Source organism: Herpailurus yagouaroundi, unplaced genomic scaffold (assembly GCF_014898765.1).
Source record: "Herpailurus yagouaroundi ecotype Mexico unplaced genomic scaffold, PumYag 210, whole genome shotgun sequence".
Taxonomy (NCBI): Eukaryota; Metazoa; Chordata; class Mammalia; order Carnivora; family Felidae; genus Herpailurus; species Herpailurus yagouaroundi.
The window spans coordinates 28209257-28222970 of NW_024412441.1; the positions used below are offsets into that span (position 1 = coordinate 28209257).

Below are 13714 nucleotides of genomic sequence, written 5' to 3' on the forward strand. Positions count from 1 at the left end.
CGAAGTCAGTCACCTAACCAGTTGAGCCACCCAGGTGCCCCACTAGCGATGTGCATCTTAGTATGTTTATACGTTACTGTGTTCAGCTCATAACCACTTTAGCAGAGCTTTCATTTCTCACTATTACAGACTTTTCTGTGGCCCATATGCACAAACCTCTGCATACATCTGATTCCGACACAGGCTTAGAGGCAGAATTGCTGAATCGAAGGATATACCCTTTCAAGACTTTTGATACACATTTGCCAAGTTCTAATTATTCTATTCCTCCTAAGGTTGAATATGTTTTCTATATTTATTCTGTCATGATTGCTTGCTTGTGCCCTTTGCTCATTACTAAAAAAAAATATTAGGTCCACCCTTTTCTTACTGATTATAAAAGCTTTTTTAAAAATAGTATCAGTCTAAAAAAAAAAGTATCAATCTTCTGGCAAACATATTGCAAGGGGATTTCCTCCCAATCCCTCTGCCTCAAGTTTGAGATTTCCTTTTTTTTTTTTTTTTTGCTTTTGTTTTTTAGAACTTTTTGCTTTTTAAGTTTTGTAATTTTTTTTTACATAGACGTGAAAAATTTTTTATTTTGTAATATTTTCAGTCTTTTCACCCTTTTGCTCTTATGTTAAAACGTTATTCCCTAGCCATTGATTATGTAAATTGTCATTAACACACAAATGAAATTCTTAAAGGTAGGGTTTTTTTAAAAATTGCTGTTCCAAAAATATTTCTTATTGCTAATTGTTTAAACTCAGTCTACTATTATGAACTTACTGAAGAAATGACTTTCCCCGATTCTTTCAAGCATGGAATTTCTGCTAAGTGCTGACTAATGGAAGTTGGATATTAGGGAAAATAATCTTATTTTTGGTTTGTGCATTGTTCAACAAGAGCCAGTGGAGACTTTAATTTTTCAAGTGATGATATTTTTGCCCAAAGTATGAAAAGAATGAAAATCCAAACCAATATTTATGAATACACCCATATACTTCAGGTTTATTTTGTTTTTAATTTTTTTTTATCTACTCCCTAACAGTAAAGCACTGGTAATTTGTTTTGCAGAATCTTTGCAGCCTTTCCTGGAAGCCTGTAGCAACACTTTATTTTTTCGTACTTGCTCAGTGCTGCTTCGAACCCCTAAGCTTGATCTTCAAATACTAGAAAAGCTCAGTATTATTCTGCAGAAACTTTCCAAAATCAAGTAAGATTTTTTTTATTTCTAAAATTTTGTATTGAAAGATGTATTATTGTGATGTAGAAACTTGAGAATCATAAAATATTAATGCATGTCCAAGATACATACTCAGTAACAGATGAGAATTGGAGTATCCATCTAGAAACGTCTTGTTTCCATAGTTCATTTCTGCTAAACAAACTTTAAGTACCACAGGGTATGTAAAAATAAGAGCAGTTTTTAGCAACTAGGTGGTAGTATCAGAGTGACTTACTGCACACGGATACTCTGTAATACCACAGGTGAAAATAAAAAAGGTAATAAAAGTATATATGCAAATCCTTATTGATGTATTGAAATGAATTTAGGGAATTAGAATGAAGCAGAATTATGGGCTTGTTATGCCACTAATTTGGATTTTATTGTGAGAATTAAGGGCTTTTGCATTTCTTCTTCTTTCCTCTGATGCAAACTTCGATATAACCAGTTACTAAATTATAAATAAAGGACATAGATTTTAAGCGTTATTTTCCTAATCTTGAGGTATTTTCTGGTGTTTCTTTTGAGGCAAATTAAACACCTGACTCATCCCATGTTTATAATGGTAAAATTTTGATTTTGGTTCAGCTCCACTGCCCCATTCCTTTCCTCTCCCCTGTGATTTGCATGGTAATGAACCTAGGTATTTTATCTGGCCTCGGTGTACTTGAATAGTAAATATAATACATCTTAAAATTATTTGTAGATGTGTGCTAGTAGGTCCACATGTTCTGCTTGGTGCTTAGTACACTGTACCACACCACAGTAAGTTATTAATTGTCAAAATAAAACCTCATACATTATTAGTTTGGGACAAATGTCAGGTAAACTTATCAATTAATTTTCTTCCTTTATTTGCAGACTGACGGTACCATGGTTATCTTGATTTGTAATCAGTAAATTCTCAGGAAGACATGTTGTAGTTTACCTGTAGTGCCTTGAAGCTGCAATAACATTACTTGGGTTTAATTTGGTCTTGGCTCTTAATTCACGGGTTTATGTTTATGTATTCCCAAAGTGCAAGTATATCCTTGAGCCAAAGCATTTTACTATTCTCGATGTGTTTTATAGCTTACGTTCATTTCAGACTGAGAGAAAGAGCTAGAACAAATCTCTAAATGGAGGGCTGGGAATAGCTGACGCTCAAGCAGGTCTTGAAGTAAATCTTTAAAACCACAAAGATGTGAATCATTTTGTATTTAGCAGGTGGTTATATAGGTTATTTGATAATTTCTTTCAGGAGGTAAATATATATAGACAAGGAAATGAGAAAAATGTTTCAGATGTTATTCTGATTGAAAATGAAATTACTGACTGATAATTACAGGTAGGTTGGTTGAAAAGGTATTTTTGACCTAAGTCAAAAGGTAACCCAATGTTCTGCTACTTACTTAAAATAAGATGATCAAGTATTTTAATTTTTCTAACTGTGAGGAAGGAAATATTCTCAAGCATTTTAATGGTGAATAGGGTTCAGTTTTCAGGATCATAGAGCATATTCTTTTTTTCCTTGAATAGTTTTCCACTTTAGGCTTCTCTCCTAAAACCCCTTTTTGTTTGCCTTGACGTATTAATCCTTTAGTTACATATTTTCTGCGCTATGTTGAAAACCAGGTGCCATTTGCCCACATTTACAAGTAAATGATTGCTCATTGCCATTCCAGATAAACTCCCTAAGTGTGTGCAATTAAGTTAATGTATTCATTCTCTTCCAGGAGTAATAAGAAGCTCTTTGAACTTTTTACAATTCATCTGATGCTTCAAGAAATGCAAAGGACAACACATCCAGAGCATGCCTTTCTCTGTATTAACTTAAATTCAACTCTGTTCAATTTGGGTTTAACAAAATGCAACTCCTTGGCCTCCAGTGCAAGCCATTAGAATAGCTTAATATTATTTTATATAAATTATATATGTGTTGCTTATTTGTAAGATTGTAAAAATCACCAAAGTAACTAAAAGTCTACCAAGTAAAGTTATCAGTAGCATCATTTATCATGAAAAATATAATTTTTTTTCACTTTTAAGTTGAATCTATAGAAGCTATGGAATTTTTGGACTGTTTCAGTTCAGTTGAGGTAGTACTTACTAATGTACAAAATGGAATTTCCAGAATTAGTGATACTGGGGTTACTTTTTGTAAGAGTGTTTTAGGAAAATTTTTTAAATTATGTGATTATTTGGAATAAAATTGGTGTTTATGTGGGAAAGAGGATTAGATCATGTTGTCATTCTTTCTCAAAATATCAACAATTTCCCCTTTCAGAAGCAAAAGTATATAAGTTAAAAAAAAATCTTTTTAATGTTTATTTTTGAGAGAGAGAGAGAGAGCATGAATGGAGGCAAGGGGAGAGGCAAGGGAGAGAGAGAGGGAGACAGACACAGAATAAGAAGCAGACTCCAGGCTCCGAGCCTCAGCACAGAGCCCAACGTGGGGCTGGAACCCACAAACCGTAAGATCATGACCTTGAGCCGAAGTCGGAAGCTTAACCACCTGAGCCACCCAGGCGCCCCAAAAGTATATAAGTTTTAACTGCCATCCTCATACCATAACTTTTGTGTATATCTTAGATTCACAAAAACTGATTTTTTATTGTGCTGTTCACAGAGTAAAGAATTTTTTCTATTATTTTTCCAAAATAATTTAATCATCACCAAACTATATATGTACCATAGATGGGTTAAAAAAAAAAAAAAACAAAACAAAACATAAAAATATCTTAGTCTCCCAACACCCAGGGATATCTCTTGCTATATAACCCAAGATGGGTGAAGTAGCCACAGGTCTGGGTGAGGTGGATGGAGATGGTGGGAGTTGGGACAGAATACTGAGAAACACAGAAAAGGAGCACTGTCCTAAATTATGCTGTATCAGTATATATTCTCATTTCCAGAAATGGAGAAATTTTCAGGAAACGCTTGGGCCTCTTCAGATGAGTATAAAAAATGTGCTGTTTGTGAAGCAGAAACAGAAAGCCATAAAGAGAGAACAGGTTGAGTATGGTGACACTTTTAGGAACTAAAGAATGCAGAAGGAGAAATGCACAGCAGACACAAAAATATACCATCACTGATATGGCAAAAGATAGAATCAGTGTCACGAGAAAAAAGAGTAGCTCTCACAAGTACCTTGAGATGGTACCAACGAGAGAGTGGACAGCCGATGGAAGAGCAAAGGTTAGCACTTGAGCCTGGCGTATTTGATGTTTCTGAAGAAAAGAACAGAACAGATAGAGCAAAAGTACTGCTCAGAGATATAGTTGAACAAAGATTTTGGGGCACCAAAGAAAGATCTGCATGTATGGATTGAAAGAGCACATCGTGTTCCAGAAAAATAAATGAGAAAAGCATTCTATAATTAGATGCATCCTATAATTTAAAAATGAACTGTAATTTAATTCTAAGTATTATGAGGATAAAGGCAAGAACAAACAAAAGTCAGTTACCTGCAAGAGAAGAAAAACCAAGTTAGCCTCATGCAATGCCAGAAGTTGATAGAAAACTACCCTCTCATGTTTTGGAGAGGGAAAGTTTTACTTAAAGAATTTATACCTAGTGAAGATGCTTTCACAGATGAAGACAATGGAAGAAAGACATTTTCAGATATGTAAGTGTTTAGAAAGGATACCATGTCTTGAGACAAGAAGCTGCTTACTTAGATCATTCCAACCAACCTAGACATGAAGGGAAATTGGATTTATTAAATCCACCTCATACCACAAGACTAGTGAAACTGAAATCACATAAGCATAAATAAATGTAATTAATTATTGTAAATTTGTAAAATGAAGTGTTAAATTTTTCAAAAGGATAAAAAATGGGAAAAGCAATAATTTAGTGATATTTGGATAAACTATATAAACTGATGTTAAAAACTGAGAATTAATGGAGCCCAGAGATTGAAGCACAGATGGAAGAGCTAGTGAGTAAAGTCTTCCATAGTTTCATGAGAAATAGAGTCAAAATGTTCCATATCAAAATTACCTTTGACAGAGAAAAGAAGGATAAAGGCATGTTTGTCAAAAATGTCAAGGTAACTACTATTAAAGGCAGGATCAATATTCTCAAAACACTGAAGAAGAAAAAGAAAATACATAGTCATAGCCAAAAAATAGAAGCCAGGAACTTGTAAAGAATAAAAATATTTATTAGGATAAATAAAAGTGTTTTTTTAATATTTTAAATTCTTTATTACCCTGTTCTGATAAATTTGAAAATCTGGATGAAATAAACTATTTTCTAGAAAACAATTTATAAAAATCATATCAAGAAATATGCAATATGGGAGATCTGGGTGTCTCAGTTCGTTAAGTGTCAACTTGGGCTCAGGTCATGATCTCACGGTTTGTGAGTTGAGCCCCACATCGGGCTCTGTGCTGACAGCTTGGAGCCTGGAGCCTGCTTCAGATTCTGTGTCTCCTTCTCTCTCTGACCCTCCCCCACTCACACTCTTGTCTCTCTCTCTCTCTCAAAAATAAGCACTAAAAAAATTAAGAAATATGCAATAGAAAATCATTGAAGTCTTTGATAAAATTATGGAAGAATTCTTTTTAAGTTTATTTATTTTGAGACAGAGTGTGTGCATGCATGTGGGGAGCAAGGGAGGTGCAGAGAGAGAGGGAGAGAGAGAACCCCAAGCAGGTTCTGTGCTGTCAGTGCAGAATTCTACACAGAACTTGATCTCACAACCATGAGATCATGATCTGAGCCAAAATCAAGAGTCGGACACTTAACCGACTGAGCCACCCAGGCATCCCAAAATTCTTTTTAAAAATGACATCAAGGGGCGCCTGGGTGGCTCAGTCGGTTGAGCGTCCGACTTCGGCTCAGGTCACGATCTCGCGGTCCGTGAGTTCGAGCCCCGCGTCGGGCTCTGGGCTGATGGCTCAGAGCCTGGAGCCTGCTTCCGATTCTGTGTCTCCCTCTCTCTCTGACCCTCCCCCGTTCATGCTCTGTCTCTGTCTCAAAAATAAATAAACGTTAAAAAAAATTAAAAAAAAAATGACATCAAGTCCAGGTGTGTTACAGGAGAATTGTTTTAACATTTTAAGGTGAAAATATTTAAAGCTGTTCAAACTGTCCCAGAATGTAGAAAAAGTATCCTAATTCATTTTATACAGTTAGCATGAACCCAGTAGCAAAAATTGTCAAAGGAAGTAGGAAAGAATTTAACAGATTAAAAAGTCTAAAGAATTATGAACAAGTCAATACCAAACATGTATCACCAGAACAATCCATGACCAAGTAGGCTAGCATGCATTCTAGAAATACAAAGTTGGAAATTGTGGTTTATATACACAATGGAATACTACGTGGCAATGAGAAAGAATGAAATATGACCTTTTGTAGCAACGTGGATGGAAATGGAGAGTGTTATGCTAAGTGAAATAAGTCATACAGAGAAGGACAGACTCCATATGTGTTCACTCATATGTGGATCCTGAGAAACTTAACTTAGTGGTGTTCTACCATGGGGGAGGGGAAGGAAAAAAAATGGTTAGGGAGGGAACCAAAACATAAGAGTCTTCTAAAAACTGAGAACAAACTGAGGGTTTATGGGGGGGTGGGTGGGTGATGGGTATTGAGGAGGGCACCTATTGGGATGAGCACTGGGTGTTGTATGGAAACCAATTTGACAATAAATTTCATATTTAAAAAAAATAAAGTAAAATATCATTGACTATAAAAAAAAAGAAATACAAAGTTGGCTTTCTGGTAAGAATAATATATTTTAGTGTATTTTTATAATAAAGGGGGAAAGTCACACAGTCTTAATAAATGCCTAAAAGGTTATAATTCAACTCCTATCCCTGATATATGCTTAAAGGAATATGAAATCAACAACAAATTTATGAAGCACTACATACATGCTTAAGGTTAGGAATAAAATTAAGGAGTCCAGTGAGGAAGTGTAACTTTGGGAAAGGAAAAAAACAATCATTTGCAGATAAATGTGATTATCCGGAAAATGGTAAGATTCTTACAAAACTTCATCAAGATACCCAATTGTAAAATAAACATATTAAGAGCAAAAGCTTTTATATATTCCAGCAATAAATAATTAGAAATTGTTTTTATTTATAATGCATTTAATAATTTAATAAATATGAAACAAACATTATAGAAATGTTCAGAACCTAAATGAGGGGCTGCCAAATGTTTGCTGAGGAATATCAAAGAAGACTTAATGATATACCATGTTTCTGGATGAAGAGACTTGATTTTGTTGAGATGTCAGATCTCCCCAAATTACTTCCTATATTTCAACAAAAATTAATTTCAGTCAGAATTCTAAAAGAATTCTTTTTAGAAATTGAAAAAAAAAATTCTAAAGTGTATCTGGACTTCAAATAACCAGGCAATATTAGAGAAAGAAGTTTTTGCAAATAATCATAGCTAATATTTGTTAACTGTTTTAAGTACTGGACACTGATCTACATTTTTAAATGCATGATTTAATCCTTATAAGCACTTTGAGATGGGTCTTACAATCATTGCCAGTTTACAGATTGGAAAAGAAACAGCCTCGGGGAGACCTGAGAGGCTGGCTAAACTAAGCCACTATTACTTATATGACTGGAAGTAATCTACACAAAGGGAGATAATGGGGACAAAGTGAATACAAGATTTTTACCCATATTATACTTGTGGCTCAAGGCCGTGCATTTTCCTTCTCTCCCAACATCCAAATTCTGTGGGAATAAGAGAAGAAATACTTCTAAAGTACATAAAGTTAAATAGAAAATTTTTGTTTCCAGCAGTGTGGTATGCTACACTTATCCTCCAAGTGCAGTACTGCTAAGAATGTTGAGGATACACACACACACACACACACACACACACACACACACACCCCTGAGCAAATGGCAAAGTAAAAAAATTCCTTGGAGGCCCGAAATGATGATAAGTATTAAATCAAAAGGGTAATTAAGGACTGGAGCCCAGTGTTTCCCCTCAGGTACCTGCCAATCACTAGTAGCCAGGGTAGGCATATGGGGCAGAAGGCAAAGACTTGAAACGATCAAGATGGTAAATTGAACCAGTGATCCCTGCATAAAGTTAGGACTCCTGAAGGACAGTGTGTGTGATAGAATTAGGGAAAGCCCTACTCTGCAGAGGGAGAAAGTGGGAATGCCTGTCTCAGCTTTGACTCTGGGAAGGAAATCTCTCCTGGAATTCCTAACTACCTGTCCACATTTACATGGACATGGGACTTGAATTTGTTGGCAGTCAAAATAGTTAAGCAGAGAATCTGGTTGAAATGAGTCCCAGACTGGTTACCCTTAGGTGCCTGATTGAAGAAGCATCCCAGACCTTAGAAGTTTACTCAGATAAGGTGCAGAGCAACATGAGTTCACAGTGAACACACACACACAAAGCTATAAGTGAGAGCAGAAATTGACTCACAATTGAGATACCGAATTACAACATAAAGTACGTTCAATAGGTTTAAAGAAACAAGGTCATTAGAAATATAATGAAGAAACAAAAAATAGAAAAAACGGCTAGTAAGTTTTGAAAAGTAACTTCATAGAGGTGAAAATATTGAGTTAGAAATTCAATGGATATGGTTTAGAAGAAAATTGGTTATAGAAATTATACAGAATGCCTATAAAGAAACAAAAATCTAAAAGATGTAATAAATGAAGGAAAAAGCATAAGGAGATCTAATATACATGTTAAATGGGTTCCAGAAGGAGGGAATAGGGCAGATATAATGTGTGAAAAAATGATAAGGATTGAGAATAAATTATTGAGAACTGATGAAAAATATGAATCCCTAGTTCAAGAACCCGAATGAATTAATAGAAAGATAAAACAAAGATATAAAAACATCACATAGAATATGAAAGAACAACAAAGACAGAGTAGAAACTTAAAAGCAGCCAGAGATAAGACAGATTAATTTCAAAGCAGCAACATAGATCAAAAATGACTTTCAACAACAACTGGTCCATTAAATGGTGGAATATTTTCAATGTACTAAAGAACAATGACTGTCAAAGTAGAATTTTCCTACTCCTCAAAATGTCTTTCAAGAACAGTGGCAAGATAAAGACATTTCAGAGAAACTAAATATTTACTACCAATAAACTACATTTAGGGGAATCTCTAAAGGATGTACTTTAGGAAGAAGCAAAACGCTCTCCGGAAGTTGAAGAGGTGAGATAACACCAAAGAAAATGGTAAATGTGACTATAGCGACTTATAAAATAGCCATATTTAATTTGGTTAGAAAAGAACTAAAACCCAGGACATGAACAGCAACTCAGGAATGGGGTAACTAGAATTAGAGTTAAAATGTTCTTTTGTTTAAAAAAATTTTTTTTTTAATTTTTACTTATTTTTGAGAGAGAGAGTGCAAGCAGTGGAGGGGCCGAGAGAGAGGGAGGGAGAATCTGAAGCAGGCTCCAGGCTCCCAGCTGTCAGCACAGGGCCTGATGCCAGGCTCGAACTCACGAACAGTGAGGTCATGTCCAGAGCTGACGTAGAACGCTTAACTGACTGAGCCATCCAGGTGCCCCAAAGTTAAAGTGTTTTAAGTTATTATGTTGCTTACCAAAGTAACTCAAACTTTTATATTAAACATGATGTTAAAATTTCTAGATAAACCACCAAAAGATTAAAAACAATAATTTCTATACTAATAAAAGAGGTAGAGGACTCTACCGATGAAGGCATGAAAAAAGTAAGGGAAAAAAGGAAATCTATATAAAATAAGATAGTAGAAGTTAATCCAATTACATCAGTAATCATAATCAATATAAATGGATTAAACTCACCAGTTGAGGCAATGATTATTGGAGTGGATTTTAAAAATTCAGCTATAAATTGTTTTCAAGAGCCATTCTAAAAACATAAGGACACAGAAAGAGTGAAAATAAAACAGTGGGAGAAAAAAGATACACTGACAAGACATATCCAAAAAAAAAAAAAAAAAGAAAAGAAAAGAAAGGAAAAAGAAAGAAAAAGGGGAAAAAAAGTACAACTCTAAAATACAAGTAGTGTGAATAATTTTTGAAAATCAGAAATAGGTCATTATTATAAGGGGAGATTTTCATACATCTCTTTCAGTAATCAATAAATCATGTCATAAAAAGTACTAAGCATATAAAAGACTTGAACAAGACAATAAACAATATAAGAGTATATGGAATGTTGACTGAACAAAATACACATTCTTTAAATGTGCACAGAACATTTCCTACAATTAACCATGTATTAGGCCATAAATCAAGTCTTAAGTTTCAAAGAACCAATTTCAAAATGAGCACATTTTCTGACAATTGCACATTTTCTGACAATTGCAATTGTTAGAGGTCAGTAACAAAAAGATAATGTAAATACTCATACATCGAGAGCATTGACATTGTTTTAAATAACTGAAAGATCAAAAAATCATACTGGAAATTAGAAAATACTTTAAAGGATGATATGCTACTTGCCAGACCTTGTATTATGCAACTAACTGAAGTAATTTTTCCACAGAAATGTGGGGTTGAATTATCAGAAAGGAAGAAGCTGAAAATATGTGAACCAAACATATAGAGAAGATGGAATAAGAACAACAAAGTAAGTATAAATAAAGTGGAAGGAAGGAATATTAAAAAGATAAGCAATGTAACAAAGGATCAATACTGAAAGCTGGTGCTTTGAAAGACTAAAGCAAATCTCTGACAAGATTGTCCACAAGAAAAAGACAACACAAAGTATCATATTAATAGGAGTGAAAAGTAGTAGGAGGTCCCTGGCCAGCCTGAATTTTGTTCCTTTAAGGAGTGGAACAAAGTAGTACCCAACATTTATTTAAACTTGGGAATTCACTCATAGTGTTTTCAGGGGCCCTTTATTTTGTTTAGTTTTCACTTTAGCACTCATTTAGTGCTCCAGTGTATCATTTCCAATCTTACTGTTGACAGTGAAGTTAGTTTCTCCAAAAATCTTCTCCATTGAACCTATCTTTCTTTTTGCCTAATACTTTTACTTACTCATTGTAATGGCTTCTTTTTGGCTCCAACTGAGCCACCCAGGCATCTTCCTGATTTTAAAAGAAATGCTTCCACTATTTTGTGTTAAGTGTAGTGTGTGTGTGTCTGTGTGTGTGTGTGTGTGTGTGTGTGTGTGTAAATTTATACAAAGTATTTGTGTATATACATGTGTATATGTGCATATATGTATATATGTATACACAGACACACATATATAGATGTGGGATGGGGAGGAAGGGAATTTCTAGGTGTGGTCTGTGGAAGGAAAGAGTCACTAGGTTGTTCTGTAAAGAGAAATAAATGCACATGGCACAGTGGATATGCTGTGCAGCCCTGCCCTGCAAAGTGTTTTGTGTAATGCATCCACAGTGGAAATGTCTGAGTCCTTGGATGGTCAGGGTCGAGGTGAGAGGTGCTTGGCTGAAGCTGGTGAGAACTGACCAGCATCAGGTGGGGGGAATGGAGAAGGGAGGGACTCCCAGGGTCAGACTCCTTTGTAAATCACAGTGATAAGCCCACCCACAGGAAGGGGATGCAGGCAGAACAGCCCCACCAGCCATGTGGCAAGAAGTGCTGGCACTGATTGGGATTCCTAATCTCTCCATCTTACAGTCTTCAACCACATTCACATACTTGATCTCATCTGTTCTCACAACCACCTCATGAAGAAGAATCATAGGAATCCCCATCCTCCTGATGCAAAAAAATGAGTCTCAGAAAAGTAAGCTGTAAGGGGAAGAGCTGAATAGCAGACCCAGCCCCTCTACTTTCTGTGATTCTCTGGGCTTTCAGACTCAAAGCTCAGCGTGGCAAGTAGCAGGCTTGAGACCAAGGGCACAGGGAAATGTCCAGTCCAGTCATCCATTGTGCTACAGGTACACTGTTAACTTCTCCCCCAAATATTTTTCACCATCATGCAGACATAGGTAAGCCTGCTGTTACACCAACAGTAGGATTTTTTTTGTGCTTGGTGGCTCTTAAGACTGTGTTGATGAAGGGCCTTTATGAGAGATTGTATAAAGGCTGTCCAGGCTCCATCAGTGACAGAGAGTGATATGTGAAAAATCCCTGTGCTGGAAAGCTCTGACAGTGATGGTCTGGTTTCCCTTTGCCTCTTCTTCATGAGCCTGAACTGTAGTTCAACTTCATCCTGACCCAAGTGCAAGGAATAACCGCAGTCACTGGAACGGAGAAGAACAGAGTTCCACACAGGACCATGTTCTTGCCTCTTCAGGTATCTTGCAGAGAAGAATAATTTAGATCTACACAGCTGGGGTGTATGGTGGGAAGAAGTGTGTATTAGTCAGCTATTTAAAAAAGTGATTCAGGAAGGCCTGAGCAAAGCTTTTCACCATCGTCTTGTTTTATGTTCTGTAGGAATACTTGTTGGAGCACCAGAGCCACAAAGAGGTAGACACAAACAAGCCTGCCTCCTTCAACCCCACTGTGCCTGGACCAGCTCATACCTCTACTTCTCAGCCTGCCACGAAAATAGCCACTTGTTTCTTTGAGCCGTGGAGCTAACTGATTTCTCACCATCTAGGCTTCAGGTGAGGGGCTCCTCCAGATCATTGGCACTTGAGTTGCTTTTTGTCCAGGCGTGAAGCTGACACCTTGAGTGGCACATGGAAAGGCACAGCCTAGTCTTGTTTCTAGAAGCAGCAGGTTGGCTGGAAAGTGCTTGAGGTGTAAAGGAGATGACAAGTTTCCTTTTGGGTCCAGGTGGTGTGATCCCAAGCAATCGCATTTCTGAGTCACAGTTTATTTATCTAGAAAATAGAGGATTGTGTATGCAGTTAGGGAGAGGTTTGTGATTGGAGGCCTTCTGAGGGCTGGCAGTGTTCAATCTCATGACATGGGAGGAAGTTATGCAGACATTCACCTTATGATAATGTATTATTATACCTCACATGGTGTGTTTACATGGTGGGCACTTTTGTGTATGTGTGTTATATTCACATGAAAGATTTTATTTAAATAAAGAAAATGAGAGTAATGATGGTATTTCACAGGATTATTGTGAAAATTAAAAGCAAGGATAGCCCTGGGTGGATAGTAAGCAGTGCTGTGCGGGTGGCACAGTGCATGAGAGTGAGCCCGTCACTGTCACCACTGTAGCCAGTGCACATAGATATCACAGGACCACAGAATAGCAGCGGAATGTGTGCAGAATGTGGAGTTGGCATCCTTCTGATGGTTGTACACTGGTCTCAAATCCCTTCCTGTGCCAGTGAAGGATTTAAGGGTTAGGAATTCAGAAGCAGAAGCTCCTGAAAAGGTGTTATCGGCCAAAGCCGTATGCCTTATTTCTCTCTCTCTCTCTTTCTCTCATCTTTACCCATTCAAACCTTCCCCTCATCGTGGACCCATCTGCTGTATCATCACAGAAGAAGCCCCCAACCCCTTCCTTCCTCCAACCTCCTCTGTCCACTCCCATCCCCCACCTCATGCCATCCTCCTTACCTCTCTATGCCACATGTTCATCACATCCCTCTCTTCTCGGGCCTCCTCTCCCTCT

General features: G+C 36.6%; 1 protein-coding gene and 1 long non-coding RNA gene across 2 annotated transcripts in view; both read left to right on the plus strand.

Moving 5' to 3' along the window:
- CCDC138 (coiled-coil domain containing 138) overlaps positions 1 to 3422 on the plus strand; it is a 144487-nt gene extending 141065 nt beyond the window's left edge. The window contains exons 11-12 of the mRNA XM_040454176.1: positions 1057 to 1195; positions 2923 to 3422. Of these exons, the coding sequence (XP_040310110.1) occupies positions 1057 to 1195; positions 2923 to 3088 (305 nt within the window). The 3' untranslated portion in view covers positions 3089 to 3422. The remainder of the gene's footprint in view (positions 1 to 1056; positions 1196 to 2922) is intronic.
- Positions 3423 to 6912: 3490 nt separating this feature from the next.
- LOC121016485 (uncharacterized) lies at positions 6913 to 13192 on the plus strand. Its single transcript, XR_005784309.1, has 2 exons — positions 6913 to 10780; positions 12574 to 13192. It is a non-coding gene; the product is annotated as an uncharacterized LOC121016485 (long non-coding RNA).
- The last annotated feature ends 522 nt before the right edge of the window (positions 13193 to 13714 follow it).